Genomic DNA, 20,453 nt, shown 5'->3' with positions numbered 1-20,453 from the left:
CATTTTAAAGAAAGTGTAAAATAAAATTGGTTTTAAAAAATCTGTGTATGTGCACTTGTTATTTACTGGAAGTTTGTAGTGGCAAGGTGCAGACCAGGTTACCGTGTAAAAGCAGAAACCTAAACAGCCAGGATTTTCCACGAAATAGTCCAAAATGTGGCTAATTAGACAGAAACCTCCACTAGGTGTCAGTGACGCCTTCCACTACAGCCAACAATAACAAGGAAGAGTATTAGCCTTGGGAATCGCCTTAAGGAAAAACAATGAGCTGTTGTATGCAATCCCTTTTATACCTTTAAAAAGGTGAAGTAGAAAAGTCTTTGAAAACTCTGTTTTCTTTGTAGAGCCAATTTATTGATTAAGAAGATTAAGAAGAAGAATGTGTCTTCTAGAGTTCATTTTAAAATTCTCATGTTTGTTTTTAAATGCCTTCACAGTCTTGCCCCGCCTTACCTCTCTGAGCTTCTTCATCCCCACACACCCTGTTGGTCTCTCAGGTCAGCTGACCAGCTGCTCCTGGAGGTACCGAGATCCAGGAGGAAACTCAGAGGGGACAGGGCCTTCTCTATCGTGGCTCCTAAATTATGGAATAATCTCACCTTGCACGTTAGAGAGGCCCCTTCACTGTCCACTTTTAAATCACGTCTTTCACCCACTTTTATTCTTTGGCATTTAATCTCAGTGAGACTTGGTTTCTCTTTTAATTGAAGTAGTTATTTAATTAATTATTTTACTTTTCTTTTATTTGGTTTTTATTTATATCTCATGTAATTTTATTTTACATTTCCAACGTACAGCACTTTGTGCCAGCTGTGGTTGTTTTAAAGTGCTTTATAAATAAAGGTGATGATGATGACGAAGAAGCATTTACAGTCATGGTAAATATCAAGTACACCCTCTTCATATTCTAAAGCTTTATTTATCCTGATCATTAGCAGGTCTTAAAATTAGCTTTAAAAAGGCATGTAAAGAGGCATTATTTATTTAAGAAAGGCTAAGCAAAAATGCAGAAGCATTGTGTGAAAAACTAAGTCCAGTCTCATGGAATTAAAAGAGTAAGTGGCAGCCATAACCATCACGTTATCAAATGCACTTGATTAACTGATAATAAGTAAGTGTGACTACCTCTATTAAGAGAGTAATTTGTGGGTTTTACTGGTTTGGAGTATTCAGGTGTGTATTAATGCAATACCAAAGAAAGAAAAACATCAGCTGTGTAGAGAAGCAAGTCTCGCTGCTCATGAATGAATAATGAATAATCCCAAAGACAGAGAATGCTCAGAGAAACTGCCACAAGCCAGGAGCTATGCTAGACTCTAGGCTTCAGTTAATTCAGTGTTGCCAGTAATAGTTGATTTAAAATCCAGTAATCCAGGTAAAGTTTGTTTATTTGTGAATCAAAATCAAAAGCACTGTACAATAAGCATGTGGTTACCAAATGTTTTATTTTCCTTCACTGCCACCATCTGAATTGCAAAAGAACATTACACAATATTTGTGGCAAACTGACAACAATGGGCTTTTTGTCCTGAACCGCAGCTGAACCAATAACAATAAAAGAGGAGCTTCTGGAACTTGAAGTTTTCAGGGTGGAGCCACCGACTTGCTCTTAAAAGCAGACAGTTAGGGTGAAAATTAACAACAGGCCAGAAAAAAAACAAAACAATTATAACCCAGCCTGTATTTTGCTTGGGGACTGGCCTAATTAGTTTTCCAGTGGGGAAAACTAATTAGGTGCACTAATACTGTTTCTCACTGAATTGCATCAACAAATGAAGCTTTACGGTTAGTTAAATGATGTGACTACAGGGCTGGAAGAAAATCTTCAGACTTGTGGTTTTCTTTCAGTAAAAAGAGACTTTTATGACTGTGCTCATCATTTCTAGTAGGTAAATTGTATTCTCACAGACTTCACATTTATGTTTATCTGCAGATTAATTTTCGTGCATACCTTGCTGACCTTCTATAGTCTGACTAAAAGACCTATACTCGCAGTTGAGTAGAATAAATTAATCATTTTAATAGTAAAAGGAATTGCTTTGCTAAATGCCAACTGTTAATTAGGGGTTTAGTGAAAATATGAAAACAATGTTGTGGATGTCATTCAGTCTAATAATTGCTGTCTGCTATGAGGGTGTGACACAGTTTTAATCTATTAGTCATATCCATGTGACACCTACGTGAGCACACACACCTACATGCACACACACCTACATGCACACAAACAGACAGACACACACACACACACACACACACACACACACACACACACACACACACACACAGAGACACACGTACACACGCACACACACACACACTCTATTTACAAGTAGGTAAGTAGAGTCTCATGTCTACATAAATTATTGTCAGATGAGATTAAATGTAACAGCCAGTGGCACATTAAACCTTAAAATGGTGAGCAGTGTTTTGCTTTTATTCTGGGGATGAATAACCCTTGTGTGACAAAACTATGCATGAATTGGTTCAGGGTAAATTTCTCTCATTTAGTAAGTAGTGGCATGTATATAAACCCTGACATATAAAAATGTAGTTCTAATGTTAATTTCAGCTTTTATGGTGCACTCAGTGAACCATAATTTCACCATAATCTTTGATACTGATACTGATCTTTAAGACTGTTAGTTTCACTTGGCAGGCACACAGCTTGAAACAATGAGGACATGGATGAGAAATATGTCTTCACCAAATAAAAGACACCACTGTTTGTTTTTCATTGGTGTCTCTTAAAAATGTGTGTCAGGTTCTTCAAGTTATATTCATGAATTATTTTTACTTCTTCCTGTCACAAAAGAACAATAGTGTTTACACACTCAACTAACGTCATTGATGCTAGACGTTACCCGAATCTAAAGTGACAATGAAAATTTCCGATCAGTAGTTACTTCCTGAGTCAAGATCCAGCTCCAGATCATATGATGTGCTGCGTGTATAATTAGTATAAAAGAACAATGAGGCATCAAAATGTCCTCCTGTGATTTTTTTCAGCTTATGTCCTCTCTGATAGATTTATTTGCAGACAAATTCACTGGCCTATGAATTGAACTGCTTTTTGAAAAAAAAAAACAGTGCTGTTTAAATCAAAAAAGCAGTGCTATTTAAATCCAGTGAATTAAAAGCCCCAATGCAAATGTCATAACAAATTAAACCACTCTTCATTTTCTTCATTTCACTTCATGCCTTATATTGACTGAATTGGCCCAGTCTAAATGCTGTGCTTAAGATAGCCTGTTTCAGTCTTATCCACATTTTTACTTTTAAATATTTTTTCTTTGTAATGCCTGTTTTGTAAAACCCTCCAAAATGTTGATTTGTTAGGCCATGTTCTTTTAACCCCTTAAAGCTTTTTAAAGCATTCCCATCACAGAAATCACTGTTTTTTTTACCAAAACTAGAAAGAGTTTAATTCTGGCTCTCTTTCTCTGACAAATAAATTCTTCATTCAATCCTTTTAGGCTACTTGTTTGCTGCTTTTAGTCATTCTTTGCCATGGGGTTCCTATCAGCATTGTAAGTCCGCATTCCACTGATGTGAACTGATCAGATGTCATAACAACCCATATGGAAAAGATATATATAAATCTTATAAAGTTTGTATCTGTCTTGCGTGAAACTTGTATGAAAAGCATACAAGAGTGAAAATAGATATAAGATCCCTTGAAAAATTATATAACTGAAACTTGTATCTTTTGGATACTTATTAAAACAATATATGAAATTAATGAGAAAGTGGCCACTTTCATGAGTAAATCATGTAAGCCTTATATGATTCACTATATGAAGTAAGCCAAATCTTATGCAAGTCTTTTATAAGTTTTTTCTATTTCTTTTCCATATAGGATTATCTAAAAAACTGAATACTTTGAATTTAAATACTTTTGATGAATAATGGAAAAATGCATAAAATATACAACAAGCATTTTGAGAATAAAAGTATATATTTCCACAATTCTTTAATAGCTTTTTTAAATTTCCTCTTTCTAATTTCCTACAGTGACTGACAAAAAATACAGACAAACAGATGACGTCTGTCTTGTAAGTTAACCTTTGCCTTTCACTTTGGAAGAGGAACAAAAGAAAAGTATTTTAAAAATGTGATCTGTATACATTGCAGTGTTATCTTTTCAAAAATTCCACTGATTTTCAATGTGAGATCTATTTGCCGAAAAGGAAACGAAAAAATTGTCTTGTAGTATAGCAGGTGCCCGAAAAGGAGTGGGAAGAAGTAATACTCATACTCACTGCCCTTCACATATTTATAGCTCAGTTGTGTAGTGAGTGATCTGATTTCAGAATGATTTCCCCAACCATTCTGTTTCTTGCCACTCTTATCTTTCTCTTCCAGTCATTTCCGTATTCTCAATAAAGCTTTAGTAGTTGCCAAATTTAGTCTATGTAACGTGACCCAGAAATTGCCCAAAAATCTAAGCAAAATCATATCAGAAAACATCAGACTGACAGCCTGATGTAATTGAAAAAAGAAAAACATTTTAATATGCATGTGATGGATCTCCTCAGATAAGAAAAAAACTTCATTGTACTTGGAATTTTACTATCACAAACAAAATCTATATCTTTCTGTTGCTATGTTTCTCCTTTTGTACTTCAGGTACTGAACATATTAATCTCTCAAACAGCTCCATCTTAGCCATTGAAGGTTGTTATTCATATCAGGCATGATGGCATCTTTATTATCTAGAAAATATTTGTATTTGGGAACAAGGAAAAACTGCTCCACACAGCAAGAGAGAAGGGTCGGATGAGTGAAAAAAGGCTGAACTGCATCACTATTTTTGTTGAATAGATTTTTTTGTCCCACAACTGGGTTCCGGAGGCAGTTTATAACTTTTGCGAAGATCGGGAGATTATTCCATTGCGCTGCATTAATGACATCTGCATTCGGGTGCTCTCATGTTCGCTCTGTTTACGTAGTTCTGTTAGCTCGGTAATTTAGACAATAGGCTGTTGACAGAGTAACGTTAACGTTCGGTTTAAAAGGTTAAAACAATTCTTGTGTAGTTGTGTCGAATTGTATGCACTTGTGGGAGTTATACAGTATGGTACATTTAAGTTACTCTGTCTTTTGCAGACAGCAAGATATAGATTATAGGCTAGTTAACCTTAGCATAGTTTCCCGTCACTTATGGATTAGGGCAATCAAATAGAAAAGAGTGTTGCTGCTGCTGAGCCATCTCTTGATCCTAAATGAGACAAAAAACTTGATCAAGTTCTGTCTGGAAGCATTTTACCGTCGCAGCAGAGGCAGACATATCAAACATGTGTCAACATCTGCTATACATAATCACAGGCACTTAAAGCATCCTCTCCTGGTACTGTCTGCCAACTCCCCCCACCAGCACCAATTCATCATCACAACCATGTTCTGCCTCTGCAAGTCAGTTTCGTTGTCTGTTCAGCGTCCTCCAAGAAGGTAGGGTGGTGGTGGAGTTCATTATGTTCACAATGGTATTTTATTAGTTGGTGGTTTAACCATGGATGATGCAATGGCTGTTATGTTATTTTCTTTTCAATGACCTTTTTTGTTACATGTTCATTGCTGGATCTATGGAAAAACATCAACTAATATTGCATATCCATAATTACTGTAATGGATATAATTAAAGAATACTTACACTATAGCATTAATTAGAAGTGTAACGCAAATAAAAAAGGATTTTTAAGCCTATTTTGAATTTTACTTGACAACGAATACAAATACAAATACAGATACAAATACCGGCTGCTTTGCACATCTCTAATATTTACATACATATGATGTGTATCTATCTATCTATCTATCTATCTATCTATCTATCTATCTATCTATCTATCTATCTGTCTGTCTGTCTGTCTGTCTGTCTGTCTGTCTGTCTGTCTGTCTATCTATCTATCTATCTATATATATATATATATATATATATGTATATATATATATATATATGAAATAGACTGTAGAAATGTAATTTTGTTTTAATGGTTCATGCTTTTTAACTCCCCAGTTACTGTTTGAATAAATTCACTAACTTTGACTTGCATTTTGTGATTTCACTTACTTTCATAATTTGAGATTATTTTAGATATTTCTTTAATTGTATATGTAATTTTAATTTTCTAATTCCAATCTGAGGAGATCATTACTATCTAATAATATTTAAATTATGACTATATGAGTTAAAAGAAAATATAGCTTATTATAAGAATATAGTATCATTATAATTTTTGAAATCTAATTATTTCAAATGCATATATTTAAAAGCTGTTTGACTTTAAGAAAGATACTTACTATTGCAACTATCAGATTTACTTGTTGTTTAAATGCAAATAAGCAGCAAATCTCTTGTAAATGTCTCATGAGTTTTAAATGACACTTAAACTTCTGTTTTTGTCACACAATTAGGGCAACAATAACAACAACAACAACAACAAGTGGAAGCTGGAGGTGAAGTTCCTAATGTTCTTGGACTTACAGTCATGGTAACTTGAGTTGTAGTTGTCCCTGTTGTAGTTGAAACGGGAGTTGTTGTTGATCCAGTTGTAGTTGACCCAGCGGTTGTTATTGTCCCTGTTGTAGTTGACCCAGGAACTGTTGTTGACCCACTTGTAGTTGACTGAGCAGCTTTAGGTGACCCAGTTGTAGTTGTCCCAGCATTTATAGTTGTCACAGTCATAGTTGACTCAGCAGTCATCTTTGACCCAGCAGTTGTTGTTGACCCAGGTGTACTTGACTGAGTGGATGTAGTGGATCCAGCATTTGGATCCAGGACACATAACCCTAGTGACGGGGCTGCATCAAGGGACTCTTTTATCGCGCCCATTTTTAGCATTTCAGCCAATTCTTTTTAAACAATTTTCTCAGATAACCTGTAACGTCATGCACCTTCACATAAGGCCACCTTTCAAATGGTGTTCTATGAGATTAATAGGACCAGTCAGCTGGAAGAACACATCTGCAAAACAACAGTGGAATGCAGAAACATTCACTCTGTGGGCCTGTGTGAGATGATCATCACAATGGAGTGAGGGGTTAATGATGAAATTTTGAACCTCTGGCCAAACTCATCTCTCTCCTTCACCAGACTCACCAGAGAAGTGATTTCAGCCTCTCTCTATGCTTTGAGGAGGTCAAGATGATACACCTGGTTGACTGCTCCCATGGCCAACTGTGCCACTTCATAGTTAAGGTATTTGTAATGTAGCAGCCTGACTTCTGCGTCATTATCAGGAAGTACAGAATGAATTGTTGTTGAACAGGACTGCATTATCACTGATCAACAGAAAAGATTCCCATAAGCCTGTAATTAAATATGGTTCCTTATCTTTTCTTTTTTTTCCGTACCAGCACAAAAGTTAGGCGCACCCAAATTTTTCAACTGCATAAAACACCTCTAGCTCTAGATAATAAAGATGCCATTATAAGATGTAGTAAAATTCCAAGTACAATGAAGTGCCACTTGAAATGTGTCTTAGTCATTTAATCTGGACTGGTTTTAGTTCTTACCCTGGTTTACATCTTTTTTTAGAACCACTGATTTTTTAAAGATTAATCTGAGGAGATCCATCACATGCATATTAAAATGTTTTTTTTTTTTTTTCGATTACATCAGGCTGTCACTCTGATGTTTTCTGATATGATTTTGCTTAGATTTTTGGGCAATTTCTGGGTCAAGTTTCATAGGGTAAATTTAGCAACTACTAAAGCTTTATTGAGAATACTGAAATGATTGAAAGAAAAACACAGGAGTGGCAAAAAAAAAACAGATGGTTGGGAAAAGCATTCTGAAATCAGATCAGGTGGAAATCATGCAAATAATAATACAAAGCTGCACAACTACACAACTGAGCTTTAAATATGTGAAGGGCGGGGAGTATATAATTACTATTTCTTCCCACTCCTTTTCGAGCACCTGTTATAGTAGAAGACAATGTTTTTTTTTCATGTATATCACTCAATCAATCAATCAATCAATCAATCAATACATGTCTTGTCACTCCATGTGGACTTGCTGTTGTACCTGTATGGAAAATTTGGTACAATACAACCTCAAGCAGAATAAATGTGACTGCCTGGAAAGACATTTTAAGCTTTATTTACCCTGAGTGGCACACAAATACTCCTTAAAACTTGTCATTGTGCATTTGTGCTTTCATTTTTAGCAAATAGATCTCACATTGAAAGTCAGTGGATTGTATGAAAAGATAACATTGCAATGAATACATTGTTAAATACTTGTCTTTTGTTCCTCTTCCAAAGTGAAAGGTAACTTACAAGACAGACATCATCTGGTTGTCTGTATTTTTTTTCAGTCACAGTGGGAAAGTAGGAAGAGGATATTAAAAACATCTATTGAAGATTTGTGGAAATATATATAGTTAATCTCTAAATGCTTGTTATGTATTTTATGCATTTTCAGATTATTCATCATAAGTATTTGAATTCAAAGTATTCAGCTTGTTAGATAATATTTTGACATCTGATTAGTTCACATCAGTGGAATGCTGACTAACAATGCTGATGATTGGACCATGAAACTGACTTAGTTGTTCAGGAATGTTGTTTTGTTTTGTTTTTAAATCTTTTTATATTTGTATCTTCAACTGGCAGTTCAAAACATTACAATAGAATTGTGTGTGGGCGTCACATAGTTGTGAAGCAAATATATAATGCCCGAACAAACTGGTGGCATCACAAGAGAACAGACAGGCACAAGGGAGGCTGAATAAGGATTCTGTCAATTACGGCTCTAGGGTGAGCAAATCTGTATGTCTTTGGTCTATATGTAAATTTAGTGTTTGAGTTTGTGCTAGGCGTTTTGTGTTACAATTTATTGTGTAATGGTTATTGTCATTTATTACACTTAACCTGAAGCTATGATGAAAAATAATGTTCTATTGTGATATTTTTTTCACACCGTAGAAAACTTTTTTTCTCTGCAGACAGTACATTTAACCTAAATCTTTTCAACTTTAGCTGTTGCCTAAAAGTGATAAAAAAAATGTATCAAGGTAAAAAAAAAAGAAAAAAGCATGATTATTACTTCTACTGTCTATGATATAGTAGTGTATCCAGTAAAAATGGCTATACTGTTAGAAAATCGGAAAAAGCACAGTAAATTAATAAACTGAAGTTGTTCTGTGTCTGTTCTGTTACAACTTTTAGAATACAGATTTGCTTTTTTGGACACTATTTTTTTTCTTGTCTCTGCAATATAAACTTTCCATTCTTGTTTTTGTGTCCCAGAACACACATTCTTTATCAGTCTGGTCTCACATTAGTATCAATGTACTTTTTTTTTCACTTTTAAGAATGAAAAGTCAACTTTTTCGAAGTATTTCAAAGTATCCCCGGGCAAGATATTGAATTCAAGCTTGCCAAAAGTGTATTTACATGATTCTTTGTGAAACAGTGCTTGGGTAGGTATAGATTTGTGATGGCATGAATAAGGCTTGCAGCAAGTAGTTTTGGAACTAAACCTTAGTAAAAAGGTACTATATATATATATATACGCGTCATGGACAAAAGTAAAACAGCATGTCGGATGTGCCACGCAATGCTCAATTACATGGGTGGGAACTACTGCGTTAGTGCAGTTTGCTCGTTAACGTGTTGACGCCGTCCAGCCCCACACACGGGGCGATCCGCGGTAGCTTGTTAACGGAGATTTGCTGTGTTGTGGCGTTAACGTCATTTCAGATTAACGCTGACAGCACTAGTGGGAACAAAATGAATATGACTGCACATTTACGGCGACATCACCCTAGTGCAAAGACAAGTGGAAGCAGACAAAAACAACAAGCACGCATGCTACAAACTTTACCCGAGTCATTTAGACAGCCGTTAGCACATGATTCTCCTTATGGGGACCTGATATATTTAATATGCTGCTGAGAATATAGCCCAGAAGAAGCGTATAGTATAGCTTTTATTTTGGAAAGAGACATTTCTCTGTAATAAACTCTCTTTTCCAAAGATGAGTGATTTCTCGATAGATAGATTTATTATTTTATCCCTTTGTTGTTTCAGCAACATTAAATTTAAAAACTGTACGTTTGAGTTAAAATATATATTTATAATTTTAATAAATGACAAATTAAAAAAGCATGAACATTTTTTTGTATCGAAAAAATATCGAACCATGACCGAACCGTGAATTTTGTGTATCGTTGCACCCCTAATATATATATATATATATATATATCAGTCCATATCAGTCCATTTACAAATATTCATTAATTTATTCACTTAATTAATAACAATGTAATAATGCATTATCAATTACAAAAATAATTAAGTACTTTGTTACTAACACCCTTCACACAACATACTTTGTTTCCATTTTTTTTTTAAATGAATCTACTAATGGTGGCAAAGATAATTTGACAGGTTTAATTGTACTTTTGAACAAAAAAAGTGATTCCCAAAGAGCATTCCATGAAGTGTGTTCTTTAAACATTTGAAAAAAAAATTGAGGACAAAAGTAGAGGTTACAGGCTTAAAAAAGAAGAGCATTTGACTGGAAACAACTTCAACTTTCAGCATGATGATGATTCCAAACAACAGTGTGTCTGGAGAGGGAGAGAGTATAAATAAAAGCTTTGTCAATGCATAAATACTTCCACATCAATTTATAACAAACATTCATATTCTCAAATATTTCAGGTACATGAGGCTGTAATGGGGGCTTGTCGAACATTGACCGTTTTGTTAACCATTCTGGGTAAGTAACTGATTATTTTAAAAAAATTAGAATGCAGCTCTTAAAAAATAAAATAAAATAAAAATACATACATATACAATGTGCCACACTTTTCAGTTATTAGCTTTTCAGATTTTAATTTGTCATATTTTAGTAACATCTGAACATATTGTGTAGTAACATGCTTTCATATCATGTCGATTAACAGCTTCTTTTAAGTGTTTTTCTTCTTCTTGATCAGTTTGGCGTATAGTAGCATGATCGATTATTGAAGAATTAAATATATAATTTCAAATGCCTTTATTATTATTATTTTTGACATTTTTCATGAAACGGTTCTAAAAATGTTACTTAATATGGGAGGGATTATTATTTAGGGTATCTATCTATCTATCTATACATATGCATGTGTTTTCAGTAGCATGTGTGTACAACTACAAGTGTAATCATCTGTCTACTTTTCACAAATAGTGGCAATTCAGCTTGCTACTACACCAACTGTTGCACAAAACTGTGGTTCAAGCACTGCAACAACAACTGCGGCAACAACAACTACAGAAATGACAACATCAACAATAACTGAAGGTACAACTCCAACTACAGTAGATGAAGAAACTACAGCATCAACAACAACTGAAGTTTCAACTACAGCTACAGCATCGACAACATCAACAATAACTGAAGGTACAACTACAACAACAGTATCTGAAGAAACAACAGCAACTACAGCATCAACAACAACTGAAGGTACAACGGCAGCCACAGCATTAACAACAACTGAAGGTTCAACTGCAACTACAGAAACAACAGCAACTGAAGGTTCAACTGCAGAAACAGCATCTGAAGCAATTACAGCATCAACAACAACTGAAGGTTCAACTGCAACTACAGAAATGACAACATCAACAATAACTGAAGGTACAACTCCAATTACAGTAGATGAAGAAACAACAGCAACTACAGCATCAACAACAACTGAAGGTACAACGGCAGCCACAGCATTAACAACAACTGAAGGTTCAACTGCAACTACAGAAACAACAGCAACTGAAGGTTCAACTGCAACTACAGCATCTGAAGCAATTACAGCATCAACAACAACTGAAGGTTCAACTGCAACTACAGAAATGACAACATCAACAATAACTGAAGGTACAACTCCAATTACAGTAGATGAAGAAACTACAGCATCAACAACAACTGAAGTTTCAACTACAGCTACAGCATCGACAACATCAACAATAACTGAAGGTACAACTACAACAACTGCAACTACAGAAACAACAGCAACTGAAGGTTCAACTGCAGAAACAGCATCTGAAGCAATTACAGCATCAACAACAACTGAAGGTTCAACTGCAACTACAGAAACAACAGCAACTGAAGGTTCAACTGCAGAAACAGCATCTGAAGCAATTACAGCATCAACAACAACTGAAGGTTCAACTGCAACTACAGAAACAACAGCAACTGAAGGTTCAACTGCAACTACAGCATCTGAAGCAATTACAGCATCAACAACAACTGAAGGTTCAACTGCAACTACAGAAATGACAACATCAACAATAACTGAAGGTACAACTCCAATTACAGTAGATGAAGAAACTACAGCATCAACAGCAACTGAAGTTTCAACTACAGCTACAGCATCGACAACATCAACAATAACTGAAGGTACAACTACAACAACAGTATCTGAAGAAACAACAGCAACTACAGCATCAACAACAACTGAAGGTACAACGGCAGCCACAGCATTAACAACAACTGAAGGTTCAACTGCAACTACAGAAACAACAGCAACTGAAGGTTCAACTGCAGAAACAGTAACTGAAGCAATTACAGCATCAACAACAACTGAAGGTTCAACTGCAACTACAGAAATGACAACATCAACAATAACTGAAGGTACAACTCCAATTACAGTAGATGAAGAAACAACAGCAACTACAGCATCAACAACAACTGAAGGTACAACGGCAGCCACAGCATTAACAACAACTGAAGGTTCAACTGCAACTACAGAAACAACAGCAACTGAAGGTTCAACTGCAGAAACAGCATCTGAAGCAATTACAGCATCAACAACAACTGAAGGTTCAACTGCAACTACAGAAATGACAACATCAACAATAACTGAAGGTACAACTCCAATTACAGTAGATGAAGAAACAACAGCAACTACAGCATCAACAACAACTGAAGGTACAACGGCAGCCACAGCATTAACAACAACTGAAGGTTCAACTGCAACTACAGAAACAACAGCAACTGAAGGTTCAACTGCAGAAACAGCATCTGAAGCAATTACAGCATCAACAACAACTGAAGGTTCAACTGCAACTACAGAAATGACAACATCAACAATAACTGAAGATACAACTCCAATTACAGTAGATGAAGAAACTACAGCATCAACAACAACTGAAGGTTCAACTGCAACTACAGAAATGACAACATCAACAATAACTGAAGGTACAACTCCAATTACAGTAGATGAAGAAACTACAGCATCAACAGCAACTGAAGTTTCAACTACAGCTACAGCATCGACAACATCAACAATAACTGAAGGTACAACTACAACAACAGTATCTGAAGAAACAACAGCAACTACAGCATCAACAACAACTGAAGGTACAACGGCAGCCACAGCATTAACAACAACTGAAGGTTCAACTGCAACTACAGAAACAACAGCAACTGAAGGTTCAACTGCAGAAACAGCAACTGAAGCAATTACAGCATCAACAACAACTGAAGGTTCAACTGCAACTACAGAAATGACAACATCAACAATAACTGAAGGTACAACTCCAATTACAGTAGATGAAGAAACAACAGCAACTACAGCATCAACAACAACTGAAGGTACAACGGCAGCCACAGCATTAACAACAACTGAAGATTCAACTGCAACTATAGAAACAACAGCAACTGAAGGTTCAACTGCAGAAACAGCATCTGAAGCAATTACAGCATCAACAACAACTGAAGGTTCAACTGCAACTACAGAAATGACAACATCAACAATAACTGAAGATACAACTCCAATTACAGTAGATGAAGAAACTACAGCATCAACAACAACTGAAGGTTCAACTGCAACTACAGAAATGACAACATCAACAATAACTGAAGGTACAACTCCAATTACAGTAGATGAAGAAACTACAGCATCAACAACAACTGAAGTTTCAACTACAGCTACAGCATCGACAACATCAACAATAACTGAAGGTACAACTACAACAACAGTATCTGAAGAAACAACAGCAACTACAGCATCAACAACAACTGAAGGTACAACGGCAGCCACAGCATTAACAACAACTGAAGGTTCAACTGCAACTACAGAAACAACAGCAACTGAAGGTTCAACTGCAACTACAGCATCTGAAGCAATTACAGCATCAACAACAACTGAAGGTTCAACTGCAACTACAGAAATGACAACATCAACAATAACTGAAGGTACAACTCCAATTACAGTAGATGAAGAAACTACAGCATCAACAACAACTGAAGTTTCAACTACAGCTACAGCATCGACAACATCAACAATAACTGAAGGTACAACTACAACAACAGTATCTGAAGAAACAACAGCAACTACAGCATCAACAACAACTGAAGGTACAACGGCAGCCACAGCATTAACAACAACTGAAGGTTCAACTGCAACTACAGAAACAACAGCAACTGAAGGTTCAACTGCAACTACAGCATCTGAAGCAATTACAGCATCAACAACAACTGAAGGTTCAACTGCAACTACAGCATCTACAGCATTAACAACAACTGAAGGTTCACCTGCAACTACAGAAATGACAGCATCAACAACAACTGAAGGTTCAACTGCAACTACAGAAACAACAGCAACTGAAGGTTCAACTGCAACTACAGCATCTGAAGCAATTACAGCATCAACAACAACTGAAGGTTCAACTGCAACTACAGCATCTACAGCATTAACAACAACTGAAGGTTCACCTGCAACTACAGAAATGACAGCATCAACAACAACTGAAGGTTCAACTGCAACTACAGAAATGACAACATCAACAATAACTGAAGGTACAACTCCAATTACAGTAGATGAAGAAACTACAGCATCAACAACAACTGAAGTTTCAACTACAGCTACAGCATCGACAACATCAACAATAACTGAAGGTACAACTACAACAACAGTATCTGAAGAAACAACAGCAACTACAGCATCAACAACAACTGAAGGTACAACGGCAGCCACAGCATTAACAACAACTGAAGGTTCAACTGCAACTACAGAAACAACAGCAACTGAAGGTTCAACTGCAGAAACAGCATCTGAAGCAATTACAGCATCAACAACAACTGAAGGTTCAACTGCAACTACAGAAATGACAACATCAACAATAACTGAAGGTACAACTCCAATTACAGTAGATGAAGAAACTACAGCATCAACAACAACTGAAGTTTCAACTACAGAAATGACAACATCAACAATAACTGAAGGTACAACTCCAATTACAGTAGATGAAGAAACTACAGCATCAACAACAACTGAAGGTTCAACTGCAACTACAGAAATGACAACATCAACAATAACTGAAGGTACAACTCCAATTACAGTAGATGAAGAAACTACAGCATCAACAACAACTGAAGTTTCAACTACAGCTACAGCATCGACAACATCAACAATAACTGAAGGTACAACTACAACAACAGTATCTGAAGAAACAACAGCAACTACAGCATCAACAACAACTGAAGGTACAACGGCAGCCACAGCATTAACAACAACTGAAGGTTCAACTAGAACTACAGAAACAACAGCATCGACAACTACAGAAGGTACAACTGAAACTGCAGAAACAACAGTCATTACGGCACAAACAACAACTGAAGGTTCAACTAGAACTACAGAAACAACAGCATCAACAACTACTGAAGGTACAACTGAAACTGCAGAAACAACTGCAACCACAGCCTTAACACCAACTGAAGGTACAACTCCAACTACAGTATCTGAAGAAACTACAGCATCGACAACAACTGAAGGTTCAACTACAGCTACAGCATCATCAACAACAGAAACTTCAACTGCAAGTACAGAAACAACAGCAACTGAAGGTACATCAGCAACCACAGCCTTAACAACAACTGAAGGTACAACGGCAACAACAGCCTTAACAACAACTGAAGGCACAACAGCAACTACACCATCAACAACTACTGAAAGTACAACTGAAACTTCAGAAACAACAGCAACTTTAGCATCAACAACAACTGAAGGTTCAACAGCAGCTGCAGAAACAACAGTAACTACAGATTCAACAACAACTGAAGGTTCAACTGAAACTACAGAAACAACAGCAACTACAGAATCAACAACAACGGAAGGTACAACTTCAGCAACAGCAGCTACAGCATCAACCAAAACTGAAGGTACAACAGGAACCACAGCCTTGACAACAACTGAAGTTACAACAGCAACTACACCATCAACAACTACTGAAGGTACAACTGCAAGTACAGAATCAATAACAACTGAAGGTTTGACTGGAACTACAGAAACAAAAGCAACAACAGTTTCTGAAGCAACTACAGCTTCAACAGCTACTGACGGTACAACTGCAGCTACAGGATCAACAACAACTGAAGGATCAACTTCAACTACAGAAACAACAGCAACTACAGCATCAACAACAACTGAAGGTTCAACTGGAACTACAACCTCAACAGCAACTGAAGGTTCAACTGGAACTACAGAATCAAGAGCATCAACAACAACTGAAGGTACAACAACAACTAGAACATCAACAACAACTGAAGGTTCAACTGCAACTACAAAAACAACAACAACAACAAATCCAACAACAACAGCAGCAACAACAACAAAGCCAACAACAACAGCAACAACAACTACAACTACAACAACAAAGCCAACAACAACTACAACTGCTGAGCCAGTTATAACAAAGCAGTTGAACTTCATATCAGTTGGAGAGCCATTTACAGACAACTTGCTGAACTCATCATCTCCAGCGTTTACAGAAAGATCCTCCATGACAGTGACAACAGTAAGTTTTGACCTTCAAGTCAAGCAATGGTTAATTGCATGGATTTGTACTGACAGATCTTTGATTGTGTGTGTTTCTGTAGCTTGAACCTATCTATAAGACAACGTTTCCTTCATACCTCTCAATGACAGTGACTGGATTCCGGTAATTTATTTTTTGTTTGCAGATTCCATATAATACATAATACATAATAAATTAATGCAAGTAAAACGATGTTTGGTTTATTCATTCTGCAGAAACGGATCCATCATCACTGATATTGACATTCGGTTTGCATCTACAGCAGTGCCTAATAACACTGACATTGCAAATGTTTTGATTAATGCAGCTCCAAACATAACAGTCTTCAACATTACCAATGTTACTGTCAGTGACCCTGGTAAGTAATATTAAATATTATCATATTTTAAACGTCTTATCACTATGGGGAACAGAGCTTTCAGTCACTCTGGTCTTTGGCTCTGGAACTCACTTCCTTCAGTCTTAAGAAATATAGATTACCTTCTCTTATTTAAGTCACAGCTCAAAACCCACATGTTTAAACTGGCTTACTCGCTTTAATACATATCTTACTTGCTGTCAAATCTTGTTTTTTTCTTGTTATTTGTTGTTTTTTGTATTTTAATTTATTTTAATCTATTTTAATCTACTGTTTTATTGATATATTTTTCTCTTTGTAAGGTGACCTTGGGTTTTAGAAAGGTGCTCTCATATAAAATATATTGTTATTATTATTATTATTATTATTATTATTATACAGTTTTGTTTGTGACATGAAAACCCATGTAGTTATTTATATAATAATTTTCTCAAAAAACTCAAAGATAACAATTTCATGCGATACACTTTAAATGAGATTTAATATGTATAAAAAACAACAGACCGTTCAGTCAGTGATTTAGGTAAACAATATTTGATATGATCATATTTAAAACTCATGATGTCTCAGAACTGTTTGTTAAAGCAACACCTTGTTTCCTTTATTGGCATTTACAACAGCTTCAACTACAACTACAGTGAGCACCACAACATCAGTGACTACACCTACAAATGCAACCACAACAAGTCTTACAATCACCACGCCTCTAACAAATACAATTACAGCTTCAACTACAACTGTGAACCCTACAACCACTACAACTGTAAAAACTGCTGAGCCAGTCAAAATACTGGCGGTGAAATTCAGATCTGTTAAAGGGATATTTACGACTGACTTGCTGACTTCATCATCCACAGCGTTTAAACAACGAGCTACACTGATAAGGACAGCAGTAAGTTTGTTTTCTTCAAGTTGAACAATATTTAAATGTCTGTATTCTAATTAATTGCATAATTTCTAGATAAAGTCACATAACAGTATTTCTGTGGCATACCTTAAAAAAAGCAAACAAATGATATGCTAGTCCTTTTTCTATCCCTACGTTCAGGTCTCCTTTCTAAAGTCAACAATTTTTCCGTTGTTACTAATATTATACAGACTGAGCTAAAAAAAAAAATCATATACATTATATCCAATAAACAATGTGGAAAAATATTTGCACCATATAACTGAGCTAAAACTCCACAGTAAATACTGCTGGGGTTTCTATTTTTACCAACTGGATGCCATGATTTCTAAGAGATCAAAGAAAAAAGATAAAGCATAAATGTGACCTGTGACATATTCATTATGTGCTAACCATTCAAAAAATGGGCAGCTGGATGAACAGAAAGAAAATATTAAATATTAATTGCACTATGATATTACATAGTGCAAATAACATATCACAAATGACAAGCCCAAAAAGCAATGCATACATACTTACAGTGTGTTTATTCATATTTCTGCAGCTTGAACCTTTCTACCAGGCAAGATTTCCTTCATTCCGCTTCATCATCGTGACTGCATTCAGGTATATTGTTTATGGTATACGATTTCACAAATATTTAAACTAAATAAAGTAAAAAAAGAAAAAAAGTTTGGGGTTATTTCTTTTGCAGTAATGGATCCATTGTCAATGACATGGACATTGGATTTGCATTGTCACTGGTCCCTAATGCAAATGAGATTGCGCAAGTTTTGATTGATGCAGCCAAGATAACACCCTTCGACATTGAAACCAGTTCTATATTTGTGAACGGCACACGTAAGATATATTTAATACAATCATGTCAAACATGTTTCTATATTTTAGAACAGTTTCTGAAAGCAATGCATTTTTTTTTTCTCTTTTTGTCAACATTTACAAAAGTGTCACATGGAGTGAGCCACAAGATCAGTCTCCTCACTGCCTCCTGTATGGTGCTGCTGTCATGGCTGCTGTCAGGCCAGCAATAACATCTGAGTTGATGCTTTTGTGAAATAACTTGAGGAAATGTCTCCTGTGACTGGGTATGAAAAATGATTTTTACAACAGAAAATCCACGAGGAACTTCTGATGAAGAGCACTCATAGTATGATTTAGAAGTAACTAAAGCTAAAATGAACCTTTATGTAATCAATCAGTATAGATTTGAACATAATTTCTGACGAAGGTGTCATTGGGTGTCAATTTATAATGTAAGAGATTAAGTCATAATGTAAGTTAGACATATCAGTGAGACAAAGTTTTTTATCCATAAAGCATCTCCTCAGCTTAAGAATCTGACTGTGAAAGAAAAGAAGTGATACTCAACATAGCATCACCTCACCTGGCATACTGGAAATATAAGATGTGTGAAAATATCCTGTATGATTACCAGTCACTTTTACCAGTCAATATTTAAATATATTTGTTGTATGTATTATTCTTGTATTGTATGTATTATGTTTGTGTTGTATTGGATAACTCAGACAAAAATCTAATTCTAAGTGATTCTGATATTTAAAATGATTTAAAATACTATTGCTATTAAAAAATAACATTAATATCACCTTTTTCCTTCTGAAGCAGGTTCTTTTGAAGTCTATCGTGATAAACTGAAGAAGCTTCAATTAAGGACTCTTAATTTTTAAACACACTTTAATCCGCTATTCTCTCTCTCTCTCTCTCTCTCTTTTTTTTAAATCAGGAAAAACAAATAGGAAATACTATCATGGGACTTTTCGGTTCCCATCAAAGATTTTTGATACACATAAAATAAAATAAAATTCTTAGTTTTATATGTTACACTGGAATTAGATTAGGGTGAAATAAGATTGAATTCAGTGTAAATAAAATGACTTGATGTCTTACTTTTTAACCAACATCATTTCTTTTCAGCATATTCAGTGTTTCAGTGAGGGGGGCTGTTTGTTGCATAACTGGTGTAATTAAATAATAACTCATTGGTAATGGCATATTTATTTACAATTGTATATGATTAATGTTGTGTGTAGAAGTCAGTCAGTGACCTGGTGACATGGCCATGTTGTACACCTCCTGGGACTACCAAGAAGAGATATCCCAACTTACTTTGTAGGACTGTAATATCAACATTAAAATAAATAAATAATAATAATGGTTATAAATAAAATGTCATAAATAATAGGAAAAAAGAAAAAATTAAGGATGAATAAAGAATACACAAAAATAAAAACTGAAAAAATTAGTAATACCATTTCAGCAACCTTCTATGCCACTTTAAATACACATGTCTACATACAGACATATAAATAAACCAACACATGCATATACATTTCTTATATAGAATAGAATAATCTTTTAATT

The 20,453-nt window shown here is 35.4% G+C and overlaps 1 protein-coding gene across 1 annotated transcript; it reads left to right on the top strand.

Moving 5' to 3' along the window:
* Nucleotides 1-8,690: 8,690 nt before the first annotated feature.
* On the top strand, nt 8,691-20,209 carry LOC146391351 (uncharacterized). Its single transcript, XM_084924219.1, has 9 exons — nt 8,691-8,763; nt 10,675-10,732; nt 11,183-16,785; nt 16,868-16,929; nt 17,022-17,164; nt 17,785-18,056; nt 18,616-18,677; nt 18,766-18,911; nt 19,017-20,209. Exons 2-9 carry the CDS (start codon nt 10,690-10,692, stop codon nt 19,100-19,102), a joined length of 6,417 nt encoding a protein of 2,138 aa, XP_084780345.1. The 5' UTR covers nt 8,691-8,763; nt 10,675-10,689; the 3' UTR covers nt 19,103-20,209.
* Nucleotides 20,210-20,453: the final 244 nt, after the last annotated feature.

This window comes from Perissodus microlepis, chromosome 3 (assembly GCF_051167445.1).
Source record: "Perissodus microlepis isolate ML-2025 ecotype Zambia chromosome 3, ASM5116744v1, whole genome shotgun sequence".
NCBI lineage: Eukaryota > Metazoa > Chordata > Actinopteri > Cichliformes > Cichlidae > Perissodus > Perissodus microlepis.
The sequence above is the reverse complement of the archived record's forward strand: the minus strand, read 5'-3'. Positions and strand labels throughout refer to the sequence as shown.